Genomic DNA, 17693 nt, shown 5'->3' on the forward strand with positions numbered 1-17693 from the left:
ATTACATTTTCAGTGATATTCTAGCATTCCTTACACCCAAGCCACCCAAACAACTTGAGTACAAGGCCACCTTCCTGTGGCCTTAATGGGGCTTCCAAAAGACACAGGTGGAAGTTGTATGTTTTTTCATCAATTTCTTTATTGTTGAGTCTAAATTCTTGTGTTCCTGGCTGCATCATTTCTGTGGACATCTTCATTACTACTCCTGGAGGCCATTGGCTCTTTACTCAGGTGTTCATTACACCTGTTTTGTGATAATAGCTCATGGTTACAGCAGTGTTTCTCAACCTCAGAAATGTTGACATTTTTAGCCCGATAAGTCTTTCTTATGAAGGGCTGTCCTGTATGTCATAGGATATTTAGTAGCATCCCTGGCTTCTACCCACTAGATGTGAGCACCTTACCTCCAAGTCCTGATAATTACAGATGCCTTCAGATATTGCCAAATGTCCCTGGTTGGGAGTCAGATCACCCCAGTTAAGAACCACTGGTAAAAGAAAATCAGTTCAACTTGGTTGAGTTTACCATGTTTATTCATGATGACCACCAAAGCTCCCTTAATTTCCATGTCTTTCCAACATGCCCCCCAACCCCCAATATCTACCTTCTTTAATTTTATTTTTTCAATATTTTTTTGTCTTTTTCATCTCATTTGAAGTGTAAGACTTTTTACTGGTCTATCCCTACATTGATATTTTCAGTGTAATCTTTACTTTCTTCCTGTTCTCATGACTGTGTTTGCTTGTTTCATTTCACTTCCTCTGTGTTTGTTCTGGCATGCTCCAGCCCTCACTCTGTTACTGGAAATCTGTGCTGTCCTTTAGTCTCCTCATCAGCAGCCTTTTACCTCCTTATTTTTTTTGGTTGGATAGATAATTTCCTATGAATGGGGTTACTGAAAACAAACACTTGTCTCCCCTTACCTCTGTGTGTGTGTGTGTGTGTGTGTGTGTGTGTGTGTGTGTGTGTTACGCTGCCTTGCGACCTCTTCCTAGAGGGAGGTTTTTCTTTGTCCGTCTCTGTGCACATTGTCCTTGAACTTTGCAGGAAAGAGCCTTTCTCCATCAAATCACAGCTTGCATTTCTTATTTACTTTGGTGCATTCTGTTCTTTGAGGAGCATTCACCCACACTTCTGAGCTACTTGAAACACAACCGGGGCACATATGACCACTTGAATTTTGTAAAGAGAAACAGGCCCTGAAAGACTGGAGGTGACTTCTCTGTGGCAGCACTGTTTCCTCTCCCAGTTTTTCTTCATCCTGATTATAAACCTGAGTGCCCTAATCATAGGGGAGAGGGTTTGATCATGTCAGACCTACCTTCTGTGGGAAACATTTTATGGCCTGTTGGAGGCTCCCTTCTGTGAGGTCCAAAGCCCTTTCCTTAAGTGGAAAGGGGCTTGGGTGTTGCCAGATCCTCCCACCCGCTCTACAGGTCAAATAATGGATTTAGTAGAAATATGGAAAATTTTAGTCCATTCTTGTGCCAAAAATTGCCACTGTGAAGGCAGAAGTGTAAACAGTGTGTGACTAATCCCTTCTTTTAAGGAAAGAAGTTTTATGTAATTGTTTCCTTTCTACTTACAAAGATACAGAGGTTTACACAGATTCAAGTCTTCAGATGGCTGGCTGTACCCCTGACTTCTGGCCTACTTCTCTCCTTTTCCGAGTGTCACCAGTAGAGCACCCATCAAGTGTTTCACCCTATGCAGTCCCACTCCTGTCACTATTAAAGTGGCAGTGCTGAGGGGGCTGGTGACCTACAACCCAACCCAGTGGCCTTTTCCAATTGCTTGTTTCCCTGCCTTTTCTGCAGCAATTTTCAGGTGGTTCTCTCTCCTTTCCATCTAGAAACTTTCTTCCACTTATCGCTTCTGTATCTATGTTATTTTTGTTTTTATCTCCTCTTGATTTTCTTTGTGTCCCCACCACTAAGTGCGACTAGCCTCCAAGACTGTGTGGTTCCATAGTTTTTCTGAAACATTTTTGCCTTAGAAGAATTTGGCCTCTCTTGGAACATCACTGTTCCTAAACTCAGAGGCTTTCTGTATCTGCTCCCCAGAGATCCACCCCACATTTCTATCTCTAAAACTAACATAATTATCTTCCTCACACACTGGCCCTTTTTTTCTGACTGCCTTAACTCGGCACACCTCCTTGCCTTTACTTTTCCTCTTGGACTTGAACCAAAAATACCCTTCGAGTCAACCAGGCTGGAAACCTTCATCATCACTTGACTCCTTTTCCTTTTGCTCCCTGCCACCCTTAATTTAATCCTCAAGTCCTATTACTCCTGCTGGTAGTGACCTCTGGCCAGTTCTAGATTTAGTCCCTTTAAATGTTGTCTAAAAACTGCTTGCCGTAGGAGATGAAGATTCAGCGTATTCATTTCACCTCTTGCTCCCCACCCTTTCTCTCAAACATCATTGTTTAGTATTAAGAGTTTGTCTCTGCATACTCCACCAACACATTTAAACCTCTATTTCCTCTAACGTCAACCTCATCTTTCAAGGTTGTGAATGTTCTCTCATGACCCTCCATTTTGTAAGATGAGGGCAGTGGCTCTCCTCACCTTCCCTTCACTTCTCCTCTTCCTCTTCCAGAATTTGCCAACCTCCTCCAGCTAGGTATGTACATTTATATCACCTACGTTGGTCACATGGGTTGTTTCTAGCAGTTACAGCCTTCGCAGTATTGTCTGTGGGTGTTCCACTCAAGGCAAAGCCAAGTATAGGGTGCTTAGGTTGCTCCCTTTGTGCGTCCATCGCCAACACCTCTGTGCTTTCTGAAGGAGTGTGTTCCTAGCATCAAATGGGAATGGATTCTCCCTTTTCCCATTCCATCAATTGCGTATATATAGTCAAGTTTCTCCAAAATCTCAATCATGTTTTCCATTGTCATGACTCCCCCTTGTCTCCCTAGGATCATTCTCCTGGAGCTCCCTGTCTCCTGGTTGCCTGGCAACCTTCCTTTTAGGGGAAATATGGGAAACCAATCTTGAAGCTAGGGGATCTCCAAACACCAGAATGAGAGGGCCTTACTCTGGGGGAGTAAGTTTTGTGGTTTGTACCACATAGTTCCATTCTTTTAGAGAAGAAGACTCATTTTTTCCCTGATGGGGGGTAGAAGCCTGACTTTTGGATGTTCTCTTTGCTAGAATCAGGGAGAACAGCTGCCTTCATATGTAGCCTTCTTAGTGAAGACACCAGTGTTCAGCCCTACTTCTCATTATCACCCTGTGCTTTACTTGGTTTGAGTATTCAGAACATGTCTGCGGTCTCCTGGGAAGATGGCTTCCTCTGTGCCTGTGTGATTTTTTCGACCAGTGTCCTTAAGCTACTTTGTGACCCATTAGGAGTCAGGAAGTCATGACATCAATGTAGTAGTTCAAGACTGTCATTTAAAAAAATGACAGGAGAGAACATTCGTGTCCTTTGCATAATAAGGATAAATATACTATTTTGTAATACTTAGCTGTATTAAAAAAAAATATGTATGGATGTGTACTGGATCTCCATGTAAAATGTGCTTCTTACTGTAGATTGAGATAAAAGAAGTTAAAATATTTAGGTATGGCTTCCTTCCTGCTACAACAGTCAACATTTCTCAGTCTGCCCTGCTCTCTTACAGATTTGTTGAAATTTTTCCTGTATGTGTTAATGGGCTATGTGAAACATTTTTAGTATCCTTACCTGTGCCGCACATCAGAAAGGATGCTGGAGCCAAGACCCTGAGGTCTCCAGCTCTGTCAAATGTGAATTTCTTACTTATGGGACTGAGTGGATATCCTGGGGAGTCCAGTGGAGTGGGGGAGGGAGGAACACTGAGGGCTTGGGACAGTAGATATTTGTCACAACAGAGTACTTCAATATTTTAATTACTAGTGTGGCTGTCCTATTGCATAACAGCTAAATGTCAAGTCTGGATTTCTTTTCTTTTTTTATTCCTTACCTATAACTTTTAGGGCTTCTTTGGAGGAAGGGAAAATATATGGGTGCCCCCAAATGCATTTTGAACCAGGGGTCCTATAGTTTTCATTTTAATCTAATTTTCTTTAAACATTTTGGTTTTCCCTTACAAAATTATTTATAATGCTATGACAGATCTGATTTTCACTAGCGATTGTTAAGCCTTTTTTTTTTTTTTTTTTAATGTAAAGGTATGGGGGAAGAGAGGAGAAAATCCCAATTGAAAGGAGATTTTTTTTTCTTCCCTGAGAGATAGGAAACACTAGATATACTTGAGTAAAAGAGAAGGAAAAGAAGAGTTAAAGAGGATATATATTTGTAAGCCTGAGAGATGGTCCAAAGTGGAAATAATTGTGAAGGGTGAAATTAGAGGAAAAGGTAGATGCCAACCATGAAGGAGGAAGTGAGGAAGAGAGAGTAGGATGGTGATTACACTTAATTTCTATTTGTGGAATGAGTGAGTGGACAGTTGCCTCTACTTGCCCCACATGGTGTCACTTCTTATGGCTTTGCTTCTCCATGAGGCCATGAGACAGAGTGGCCTGTCTGTTCATGTGTCTGTGTGTCTTTGCGAGCACATGTATTTATTTACATCCTCGAATTGGGGGAAAGTGAAGGAGATGGAGGACAGGGAAGCACAGCTCTGTGTAGTTTCATATTTGCAATGTGTCTGTCACTTGTAGGATAGTTATAGTAAGACGTGGGTACCATTACCAGTACTATTACTCATTTCCTTTAGTTAATGATGGCTGAGGTTTGTTACTCAAGTTCTAGACCTGGTACAGCTCTCTTGTTTGTTCATTACCTTTTTGTTATGTTTAGGGAAAAGGAGCCACACACACATGTGCTTTCAGCTCGTTTCTTGCTGCTTCTCCCTTCTGTGATTCAGAGGGGAGAGAAAGGGAGGACCTCAACTAGAAGGCAGAGCCCACGGTCACCCTTATCTGGCAGTGGTCAGAGCAGGAATTAGTTGTAGCAGCTTCAAGGTCTCTTGGAATGCCGGGCTGTCCTCTTCTGAACAGGAGTCAGCCTGTACTTCTCTCATGACAGGGTTGACAGCGTAGCTGGGGAGCGAGTTGCCCCTGAGATGAGAAGGAGGGCTTCCCCTTTCCACGAGGCTGACAGAGCAGCCTTGTGGTTCTTAGCAGTCACCACCAGATGTGTCCAGCTGTTTCACTTTCTACTTCATCCCAATCAAACATACTTAAAGTTCAAACCAACACTTACATCATCGAAACAAAAGTGTTTACAATGTTAAGCTTTAGGCTTTTAGTAACTTAAGTCAGTCATCCAGTGACAAAGAGAATGCCCTTCCATGGCATTGCGTCTGGGAAAATCTAGGCGCAAGATGTATTTTCCTAGGCTTTCCTAGGACTACAGGGTTGAACGTAATAGATTTAGATCGCTGACTGGCTAAGAGGGAAGCACCCTTAATCCCAACCTCTTCTATTTGTCTCTCATGGATGTCTTGTCTCACAAAATAGCTCATCCATCCCAACCAGAATGAATCCAATAGGCTGGATTTATTCAAGATTTTGCTACTGCTTTTGATGAGACACTGTGTGGGTGTTTTTGGTGGCTTGATGATTTATCTTTCTTACTCACCACCCGTGGTGTCATTTCTTCCTCTTGTTCAGATAGTCCCTCATTGGGGCCAGTCTTTTGGGAAGATGGTTGACTGGGCTAAACTCATGCTAATAAGGTGCCACAAAACCCCAGTTATAGTATGGTAGTTTGGAAATATTGTTCGGTTTAGATGGCTTTAACATGTCACAGTCAATAATATTCAAGATTACAGCAGAGGGCAAGTTTCCTTCCAGAGGCTCAGTTTGCTGCTAAAATGGTCTGTTCCAACAATTTTAATAGCAAGTTTGCATTTTCCAGAATTAGTTGGTATATCTTCTTTATAGTCTACATTGTTTGTCTTGCTTAGTGAATGATTTCAATTCTGTCCCTCAGGGAGTGATTAAATCTGGATGAAGGCTTATTTTAAAGTATACAGTACATGCAGCAGTAGAGAACTGTCATAGAAGAGAAAAAGGTTCAACCAGAAGGGTGAAAACACAGTAATCGAGTTCAGGAGTCCTCAGAGGTCTTGGCTCGTGTCATTGACAAAATTATGAGATTGTCGTTAAGTTATTATTCTTATTATTCTTAGAGACTAGTAATTATGAAACACTTAACCTAAATAGTACAGTTTTAATCATTGAGATACAGCATGAAATATTAAAATAACTGTTAACTACAATGTTATGAGTGTGTTTTTTCCCCATGACCATAATTTATATTTCAAAAGATTATAAAATTTTTTTCAGTTTTTGTGTGTTCAGATTTTTACAAGAATTTTTTTCTTAGCCCTGTGCAGCAGATATTCCATGGTACAGAATAGGAAAGTGAGGCTCAAAGAGGTTTAATACCTTCCTGATATACATGCCTGTTCATGTATGTTTTTGTCTTAAATATAACTTACGTGTACTACATGAGGGCTCATGGTAGCTGTGCTTTCAGTGCTTTGATAGACTCCCTCTGTTGATGACCTGTATGTCCTTACACTTCTTGACAAGACAGGCAAAGTCCCCTTTATGTTGGAGGTTTCCAAGGGTAAGGTGTTATTATTTCTTAATATGTCATGACTACAGTATTTGAAGGAAAAAATTAGCCTTGCATGAAATTTTTATGCTCCTTTCTAAGTTTAACTGATCTCTTATTCTTTCCTTCTTAGTTGACTTTAAAAGTCCGTTATTAATTTCCTTATCCTTACTTTGTTTCTTTCCAGAGTGACACCCCTTTCCTCACAGAATGTGATGATTCATCATGGCCAGGCCCAGGAATATGTGCTCAAGCCCAAGTACTTTGCAGCTCAGAAGGTGATTTCGGGAGAGCAGTCTACTGAAGGTTCATTCCCTTTAAGATTTGGACACGATCATGTGGCAGCACCTTTGCAGTGTGAGTATGTCCTGTCAGTCATCTTTCTAAGTTACAGTATCATGCTTTGGAAACACTTCGCTCTGTAGATGGCTTTAATGTGTCACAGTAGATAAAATTCAAGAATCATTTTTTAAAAATCCGTACTGGTTCCTGAAACAACCAGACAGCAATGTGGTTTCCTTCTTCAGAGGAAAGGCAGTTTTCCTGGACATTGCAGGATCCGAAGTGACTTGCCTGTAATACTGTTTCTGCAAGATGGCTCCATTTCCAATATATACTTGCTCTAATTTTCTGTACAGTTGGATGGCTGATATGTTTACATTGATAAAATATTTTCCTTAGTGAGCTAGCCAGGATTTATTCTTTGTGAGATGTCTGCAGTGTCCTGCATTACCCTCCGAGATTTACCTACAGTGGATGTTTTCATGTTAGGAGGGCAATGTTTTTAGTATATCGGTTCCATGGTGTGGTAGGTTTTACTGAGTTTGTAAAGAGCTCTTGTATCAGTGGCCAGCTTGGTTAATATCTCACTCTGGGGGAGGTTCAAGGACAAGCCCCGGCTCAGAGGGTGGGGAATGTGATGATTTGTGGGTTAAATATTACAGAGTGTCTGCTGGCAGCATCTGGAGAAAACGTTCTTCAGTGAGGCGGCAGACTGTTCAAAGGGGAGAGCTGGATGCACACGCTCCTTCCAGCAGCTTCCTGCTCTGTCTCACATTGATGGATGGCCTGCGCCATAAGTAATGAAAGAGAATGCCAGTTGTGAGGTTGAAAAGGACTGTCTTTCACCACCCAGAGTAGTGCGGAGAGCTGAGAGAGAATTCTTACTACTGTTTGGCACTTCAGAAGTCTGTGTCTGTATGGGCTTGATTCCTGGGGACCACCTCCACATCCCAGAATTGGCCATTTAACAAAAAGAGTAGCTAATATAAGGTATGTACATTCCACTTTTCATCTTTTGAGAAAATTGTGCTCAGGACTTGAGGCTGGACCCCAGAGCAATAGTTTGAGGTGATTTATTGGGATGATGAGGGAAGAATGGAGAAATTGTGTAGATCATCTCCTTGCCCTTTAGAAAGGATAGCTTCCAAGTTATTTGCAAAACAATAGATGTATCATCTTGTTTTTAAAGCTCCTTTGATTTCAGTGCTTAATAGCCTGTTCTCTAGAAATATTCCTAAGTATATAATATTTTTCTAATCTCTAAAAATCTAGAGGTACTACTATTTCCTTGAAGCTTTATGTAGATCATATTTTATAGAAGCTCTCCAAAATTAGAATGTGATGGGAAGAGTTTTTGAAAGCTTATGATCATACTGATAAAAGAATTCTGAATTTCATGGAGGTGTCAGGAAAAGATGGTTTGGGAATCTCTGGTATTAAGACTGGAGACTAGTTTAATTTGCATGAGTATCATCTAGAGCAGGGGTCTGCAAATTTTTTCTTAAAGACCAGATAATAAATATTTTAGGCATTGGGAGCCAAGATACAAATTAAGGATGTTATATATAGGTACGTACATAACTATTTAAAATGTAGACATTTAAAAATGTAAAAACTCTTAGCTAGTAGGTTGTTTAAAAAAACAAAAAAAGGTAGCTGGCTGGATTTGGCCCATGGGCTGTAGTTTGCCAACTGGTAATCTAGAGACTTAGTTTCTCAATCTACTAAAAGGACAACCTATGGAATGGGAGAAAATATTTGCAAATGATGCGACTGACAAGGGGTTAATATTTAAAATATACAAACAGCTCATACAACTCAGTATCAAAAAAAAAACCCACCCAATCAAGAAAGGGGCAGAAGACTTGAACAGATATTTTTACAAAGAAGACATACAGATGGCTAACAGACACATGAAAAGATGCTTAACATCTCTATAAGAGAAATGCAAATCAAAACCACATTGAGGTATCACCTCACACCTGTCAGAATGGCTATCATCAGAAAGTCTACAAATAACAAGTGTCAGAGAGGATGTGGAGAAAAGGGAACCCTTGTACACTGAGGATGGGAATATAAATTGGTGCAACCATTGTGGAAAACAGTATGGAGGTTCCTTAAAAAACTGAAGATAGAGCAACCATAAGATCTAGCAATTCCACCATATGATCTAGCAGTTCCATTCCTGGGTATGTATCTGGAAAAAATGAAAACACTACTTTGAAAAAATACATGTGCCCCAGTGTTCAGTGCAGCACTACTTACAATAGCCAAGATATGGAAGCAACCCAAGTGCCCATCAACAGGTGTTTGGATTGAGATGTGGTGTGTGTATATAAACAATGGAATATTACTCAGCCATAAAAAAATAACGGAATACTGCCATTTGCAGCAATGTGGATGGACCTAGAGAATTTTATGCTTAGTAAAATAAGTTGGACAAAGACAGATGCTGTATAATATCACTTATATGTGGAATCTAAAAGATAATACAAATGTATATACGAAACAGACTCAGAAGGAGGGGGGACAAATTAGGGGTATGGGTTTAATAGATACAAACTACTATATGTAAAATACATAAGCAACAAGGATATACGTATAACACAGGGAATTACACCCATTGTCTTGTAATAACCTATAATGGAATATAATCTGCAAAAATACTGAATCAGTATGTTGTATACCTGAAACTAACACAGTATTGTAAATCAGCCATGCTTCAATTGAAAAAAATCAATCTGCTGAAAATATATAGATTTTGGACCTGATTGACTGGTGCCTGGAACAGGACAATTAAACCAAAAGATGCTCTAGAGGCCCTGTGTGTAAGCAGCTGTTCTTCAGTGTCACTATTCCCAGCAACCCACCCTGCTCCCCATGATGATTCTCAGACGTAGCTCCACTTGGTTTGGAGGCAGCCAGAAAAGCATGAACTACCAGGAAACCAGTTGTGTTAGATAAGTCTAGTTTCCTTTAATGTTAGAGTGACATGCCACACAGCACTGGGGAAAGTAATGGATGTTACTCCTGGTTGTTTATAGAAAGCCTTTTGATACTGATGGAAATAACATTTTCACTGGATGACCCATTAATGGCCATGCGGCTGGACTGAATTGCATGAATCACCATGAGTTCCTCAAAAAGTTAAACATAGAGTTACTCTATGACCCAGCAGTTCCACTCCTAAGTATATACTCAAGAGAAGTGAAAACGTGTGTACACAAAAACGTATGTACAAATGTTCATAGCAGTGTTATTCACAATAGCCAAAAAGTGAGAACAACCAAACTGCCCATCAACTGATAGTAGATAAACAAAATGTGGTATATCTTGCCATTGGCTGTTCAGCCACAAAAAGGAATGAAATGTGATACATGCCACAACGTGAATGAACCTTGAAAGCATACTGAATGAGTCCAGGTACAAAAGAATCCAGATCACATATGATTCCATTTTTATATGAAATGTCTAGAACAGGCAAATTATGTGAAATATCCATGCAGACAGATAGTAGATTAGTGGTTGCTGGGGGCTGGGGAGAGCAGGAATGGGGTGTGACCATTGATGGGTAAGGAGTTTCTTTTGGGCTGATGAAAGTGTTCTGGAATTAAATCGTTATCATGGTTGCACAAAGTGTGAATATGGTAAAGCCATGTTATGTTAAAAATAACACAAAAATGCTTAAAAATTATTTCCAAATAAGTAGTTATAAAAGTTTCAAGGAATGGAGGTCACTGGTTCTCTCAGAAGTGCTAAGAATGGTGTTGGGTAGAGGGGATCTGCTTTATCCAGTACCTCTTTCGGTAATTTGTAGGAAAGATTTGACTATGTAAACCAAATCCTGTTGTGGTTGGCTTAGTAGTGTTTTTAACCTAGAGGGAGGGAAGTTGAAATGACATGATGATAACGTTTAAAGGCAATCTTATAAAAACAGTCAGTTCAGATTATCTTAGTATCTGCTCAGGAGCAGACCCAAATATCTCACACCTAAAGAGATTATTTCAATACAATGCACTAGAAAAAGATCTTGAGGGTAATAAGTATCCATTCCAGACTATCTGCTGTTGTGCTGAAAATACCATGGGACGCTTGATGATATTAAAACCAGAAAATAAAATTTCCATTTTGGTCCATGGTGGAAGGATTTTTTTATCATCAGGGTTAATAATGGAGAGCTTCTTAAGGTAGAGTGTGGAGTTACTTATAAAGGAGAGCTTTAGGATGAGCAGAAATATCCCTATAGCTGAAATAGTTCCCTAGACTACTGATTTGCAGGTTATGCAAAGAGTCCTAGAGCTAAGAAATTGGAGAATCTCTGATTTGAATATTCACCTGCTCCACTTTTTTTTCTATTACCTCAGTTTAATATTTGGAAATTTTTAGAAATGTAAACTTTTATAATTGGATTTCTCATTGCTAATTCCAGTGGTTTTCCTCTCAAGGTGGACTTAGCTTTTAAAAAGGTTAATTATATTTTAAAGTTGTCTATTGAAATCTTACTTCAGATTCAACAAAGCCAAAATCTTAAATTTCAGGAAAGGCAGACACCATCTTTTATATACTACCTTTCTAAAGTTTCTAAAATTGATACAAATCAGACTCTTAAAAGAGTTGCTAATTTATCTCCTGATGTGCTGAGAGACATGAGAGAGTGATTGATTATTGGCATTGAGAAAATATGATACTGTTCAGTTATAAAAAGTTAGGAGAAGCCCACTTTTAATTTTTACTTAAATTGTTAAACATAAGCTTTCTGCTTAGGTAAACACCCATAGTGGTGCAGGAAACACATACACAGCCCCATTAGGCCGCTTCTGACAGAAGAAAACCTTATCGTGCCTGCACTGGGACCCCAGGAAACATCTTAGCCCTGGATCCTGTGTCTGTGCTGACCCCTCCCGGTCCTTGCAACAGGCCAGTCGGCTCAGCTTCTGCTCCCACCCTCACCCCCCCACATGAGTCATGGGCTGACTGGAATTCCTGGCTCTCCCCCATTTGAAGATGCAACAGCCCTCCTCAGCAGGTCTTAGGTTTGAGAGGGAGGCAAAGAGTCCATTGAGCAACTTTGCTGCCCAAATCCCTGCAGCCCAGTTCTGGCCTGACCTCAGTCCATGTTCCCATACTCTGAAGAGCATGGGCCCTTTGGGCACACGAGCCTTCCTCTTTTAGCAACACTGTGGTTGAATGTGCTAGCATTAGCCTTCAGGCTGTGTTCACACTGCCACCGAGAAGCATAAGACATGAAAGTATCTCAGGGTTTGATGGCAAGTGTTATATCTCCCCGGGAAAAAAAGTTCATGTGTCTGGAGTGAAGATTTTCTGTGGTTGCAGACTGACAGAGCGAAGATGTTACCATTAAAACTGCATCTTCCTGGTTGTCCTGAGAGAAGAGAGTAGTTCTGCAGAAGGTTAGAGGACACATCCAAGATTTTTGCTTTAGCAAAACAAATCTGAAGTTGAAAGGATAGGCAGGCAGTATTTGGCTTAGGCTGTTGTGCTTATGCCAGCCATTTCAAGTAGGTGGGCAGGAATACTCATTAAAGGCTCGGATGCACTGTGCTAGTTACAGAATCTTCACAGGGAGGGAGTCCGTGGTGTAGTTCAGAGCACCCACCATAGATGGAAGTTGGCTTTAAGGAAGACCAGATTGATCCCCCACTCACTGGGCCTTTGCAAAAAAGGGGAGAAACCGTGGAGTGGCAACTCGATGAAGGCAAATGTAGATGTAATAAGTACAGATGAGAAGAATTGGAACCAGGTTCTTAAGTGCAGGATGAATTTGCAATATGGATACCTCCAGAGGAAGAATAGTTAGAAAATGCTGGTGGCGAAGAGTCTGGTCCTGAGAACCACCCTCGCCTCATTTGGGTGTTGAAGTTTAAGATATGAGTGATAGGAAGATCACTTGTGTGAAGAGAGAAAAGGGAAGGGGAAATCAAGTGTGCTGGCAATCCCAGTTCTCTGAGATGCCCTCTCTGTTAGTTCCTGATTGGTTGGGAGCCCCACTAGGGCAAAGCTTTGCAGATGGACAAACTGGGCACTTTGGAGGAAGGAGAATTCCGTAGACTTAACATTCTTCAGCGCTCGAAATCCTTCCCTGCATGGAGTCTACCCTTAGCTTGTCATGTGCAGGTAAGTGTGTCTCGAGGGAATGGCTCCACACCAATACAGCAAGTACGAAGTGACAGTGGAAGTTGTACCAGCCAGAAACGATCTTACATGAAGCTGATGCAAACTAACAAACGATTTAGCATTTAAGAAGGTTACTCGGTGTGAAAACATACGGCCTTGAAGAAGGGTTGATAGTAAAGCTCTGTGCCTTTTCCCTTGTAAAATCAGCAAGTTCCTGGAGCTTCTTGGTCATCCCCACACAGTGTTGTTTGGGAATCAGGAACATTGAGCCAGTTTCCCAGCCGTATGGCAATGTGGATCTTAGCACTAAGATGGCCAGAAGAAAATCACCCAGTCTTCAATAATTTCTGGTAAAATCCTTGTTGGCCTTAAAAGCCTAGACAGCAAAGCATCAGCATACTGGGTATAAAAAAATGCTTGAGAAAGCCTTCTGGTGAATGTGGGTGAACACCAGGGTTTTGCTGAGTTGATGTCCTTAGGAATTCAGGTTCCTTTGAAGGACAGAGTATTACCTATTATAGAAGTTGTTCCATGTGTGGTCTTGCTGTGGCCGCCGTGCCTCAGTTGGAGGGGCGAGGGCAGGTGGTTTATTTTATCCAGGGGTTGTTTGGTCATATCCCAGTCCCGGAAGGTATGTGGATGTGAACTTCTCATCGCCTGATTACTCACGCACAGTTCAAGATAGCTGGGCAGTGGTAGGCATGGATTGATTATAAACACTGCCAAGAAGCTTATCCAGCAATATGAAAACAGTGGAGGAAAACCTAGAGTGAGAGGATTATGTAACCTAAATTCCCCAGTGGGTAGCTTTCCGTGCCAGAGAAAGAGGCTTTAAACCCAAAGGGCCCAAGATTTCATAACAAACCAATCCAAGGATATTTCTGGGTGTTGAGACTGAGTTCAAGATATTGAGAAACACTGTGTGGCTCCAGAATATTCTGTGACCAAACTGTGATATTTCTAAGGAAAAATAAAACACATGAATTTACAGTTTGCCTGAGAGAAACTACAATGCAATGTTTTGGTAGCAGAAAACTTGAATTTGAAAAAAGATGGTGCCTACTCAGCCTTAGGATTTATTTACCAGAAACTGAGGGCTTGACTTGATTTTTCTTCCAAATGGGGAAATAGCTTCTAGAAAATTAATCATCATTAGAGTTGAAATGATACTTTTGATACAAAAGTTCTGCTTATGAGATGTTATAAAAGGAATTAAAGTAGAATGCTTTGTCTTCTTGTGGGTCAGTCTCCTTATAGAAGGGTCCTCTTAGCATTGAAAATGATGGCCTTGTGGTGAATCTGTACCCACTTTGTGGAGGTAAAGACCTCAGTACCTTCTTTGTGTTTTTGTATGACATTTCTTAAAGAAGTTTTTGTGTTGTGATTATCTACAATTTTAGTTGTGCATTATTTTTCAATATTGACTTAGTATTAGCGTCTTATGAAATAGTACTTAAGCTGAAAGCCAGCTGTCCTTGTTCTCCCTTGCTCCTCCCATACAAAGCTAGTAGAAATTAATACATGGCTGGAGTAGGAGGAAAACCTTTCTTCCCTAGGAGGTAATTGCTACATGGTTCTATGTCAGTAATTCTTCTGGCAGGCAAACTTTAAATAATGAAATATGTGTATATACACATAAACACACAAATATATTCAATCAAATACATAAATGTGTATTATTTAAAAATTTACTTTTTCAGAGCTCCTTATAGTATCCATATAGCAAGTATCCATTAAAAAAGTTTTCTTGTAACCCTAACTGTGCTTCACAAGTTTCTCTCAAGGTACCAGTTTAACTAAATGAAAACATTTTAGGTAGGCAGTGGTTGCTCTTGTAAAAAAAAATCATAGATATTTAAAAATCCTTGTATCCTAGAAACAGATTTGGAAAGCTTTGCTGAAAGCAAGCAAGCATCATAGAGCAGGTGAGAGGATGTTAATCATAGTTTCTTTTGGTTGATGGCCTCTGGGCTTCTTATGTGGGATTGAGCACTCTCCTTTAACAACGTCTGGAACCCCACGCACCAGGCAGCTGCGCTGCTTGTTTTAATGATCACCATTTAACGGCTACAGGTGCATCTCAGGATCGCTCTTTCCCCAGCAGGGATGACACTGATGAAATGAATCAGAATCTCTCTTAAGGTGTTTGTAAGTTAGAGCTAAGCAGTACACAACTGTAACAAAAGTGAAACACCAGCAGAAGCAGCCAGAGAGAAGCTTTCTATCTCATTAATGTATATAAGAATGAAGTTCATCAGCCTTTTCTGAAAAGCGCTGGGGACAGGGCAACTTATAATGGGGTGCTACAAGTACTGTGGATTCTCAACATCTTTGCAGTTACTGAAATGTGCCCTAGTCTCCATGAGGGGTGGCTGTCCCTGGATCTTCTTGGGGCTTATCTCCCTTATTGCTTCACGCAGCTTTACCATACCATTCCATCACTCCAGATAACATGCACCCCTCACATTGTGTTGTGGACGGAGACTCTGGCTAACACATGTTCTATTTGTACCCTTCCCTCTAACAGCTGCCTGTCCTGACATCTCAGAGCATCAAACATTGGGGTGGGCTTGTGATGGGTAGAGAGTGGATGGCTCAGTTCTGTCATTTCCTCAAGACTACTGAAACACCTAGAGAATTGTTCTGCCTGGCCTGCTTTCAGTAGAACCTGATGTGTTACCACATTTATGTCTGAGCAGCCATTAGGATTTTTAACAGAAGCATTCTTGGGTCTCAGGGATTCTTGCTCATATGGAATGGAGAATGTCCAGTTTAGAGTTTGTTAGTGAGTGCGGATAGGAACACTTTCAGTAACACTTCCGAAATCCCATTATACCTTTTATTCGTTCATCATTATTTTTGGTATGGGTTTTCAGGCAACCACAAAGTGGGGGGGGGGGAGTGTGTATAAATTCATAGCAGACATGCTCTGCCATGTCTTGAACCTGGAAATATAGCGAAGTTAGAGGCCTCTTTTTAAAGGAGTTTAAAGAATACTCTTAGCAGAGAAAGTGATTCATAATGTTTCTTGTCAGAGATCCCGGTGTCCAAACCACACCTTAATATACCTCAAGAACATACAATACATATTTAACAAACCTGCTCTTGGTGTTGTAAATTATGTTCATGTCTCTGAAGATCAGGAAATTTGAACATAGGCTTATTTATATTCTCCAAAGACACTGTGGGTTCAATCCTGGTCTTTCTCCTCATCTATTTAGCACTTACCATACGCCAGCCACAGTGCTGATTGCTGCATATGCATTAATTCAGTATGTTACATTGTAATATTAGTACATTGTTATTCTTTTTTTGAAATAAATTTATTTATTTAATTTTTGCCTGCGCTGGGTCTTTGTTGCTGCACACGGACTTTCTTTAGTTGCGGTGCGCGGGCCTCTCATTGCAGTGGCTTCTCTTGTTGCGGAGCACGGGCTCTAGGCGCGCAGGCTTCAGTTGTTGTGGCACGTGGGCTCAGTAGCTGTGGCTCACAGGCTCTAGAGCGCAGGCTCAGTAGTTGTGGCGCACGGGCTTTGTTGCTCCGCGGCATGTGGGATCTTCCCAGACCAGGGCTTGAACCCGTGTCCCCTTCCTTGGCAGGTGGATTCTTAACCACTGCGCCACCAGGGAAGCCCATTAGAACATTGTTAGACTGTTTAAACTGTTACCCTACATGTTATGCATGTATTTGTTAGGAAGAAAAAATATAACAAGGTATACATTGCCAAAACAAAACTTGTTCATTGAAAAGATTGCCACTTCAGCTCTTCATGTAAGTTACTTTCAGGTGAGTCCAAAGTCAAAATTTGACTATATTTAAAAAATTTGTCAACTTTATTGTATGTAGGACTTTAATGACCATGACACATTTAAAAAATTATCTGAATATAGAGCTTCTGGGAAGAATTTTTTTAACAAAAATAATCCAAATGCAAAATAAGCCTTTCTAATCAGTGGGTTCCTATTGCCGTTTAAGATCCATTTCGATAGCTTTCAAACAAAATGAAGCAATCAGATCTTACCTGGAAATTGTGTAAGAACCAAAGTCCACAGTAGAATTTTACTTTCTTCTAGAGTTTTTAGTAGTAATTATGATCATGAAAGCAAACATTTGGTGGTGAAATTTTCCCATATTTAGAAGCTCTTGTGTGTTTTGCTCTGTAATTTATCATGGAGTAAGTGTTGCCGCTCATTTGAGTTTTTCCTCTAAGAGCTGACTGCATGTAATGATAACCTCTTGAATTTGCATATTTAACAGCTTATGAAACATATTCATACAAATTATTTCATATGGCCCCTGCCACAGCCTTGTGAGGTAATGGGTTGGATGGCTTTATTCTGCATGTCTTTGTTCTACTCTTGATTGCAGGATTGGGAGGGTGGAGCCAGAGAGTGGTTTTACTGTATCCCATCTTGTTGAACCTCTATCCGTTTCTTGGACAAATAAAACTCTTAACACTTATTCCATAAGACTGTTTGTTGTAAGAATGAAGTGAGATGGCATGTGACACCTAACATGCTGCCAGATACATAGTCTGTGCTCCATCTCTGTTAATTTCCCTCCTTCATCCTGACCTTCCCATATGTGCTCCATCTTCATTTCTCTCCTTCATCCCAACCTTTCCAAGTGCCTCGTGTCGTGTAATTTTCATAGTACTGCTCATTAAAAGTGTGGGAGAGGCACTGGGGTTTTGAGGAAAGAGCAGGGCTTGCATTGA

At 40.7% G+C, this 17693-nt stretch overlaps 1 protein-coding gene across 6 annotated transcripts in view; it reads left to right on the plus strand.

Moving 5' to 3' along the window:
* The window catches only part of LTBP1 (latent transforming growth factor beta binding protein 1), a 419947-nt gene that overhangs the window by 140911 nt on the left and 261343 nt on the right, over window positions 1-17693 (plus strand). For all 6 annotated transcript variants that reach the window (XM_061210616.1, XM_061210619.1, XM_061210618.1 and 3 more), the window contains exon 4: window positions 6746-6915. In XM_061210616.1, coding sequence (XP_061066599.1) covers window positions 6746-6915 — 170 coding nt within the window. The remainder of the gene's footprint in view (window positions 1-6745; window positions 6916-17693) is intronic.

This window comes from Eubalaena glacialis, chromosome 14 (genome assembly GCF_028564815.1).
Source record: "Eubalaena glacialis isolate mEubGla1 chromosome 14, mEubGla1.1.hap2.+ XY, whole genome shotgun sequence".
Classification (NCBI taxonomy): domain Eukaryota; kingdom Metazoa; phylum Chordata; class Mammalia; order Artiodactyla; family Balaenidae; genus Eubalaena; species Eubalaena glacialis.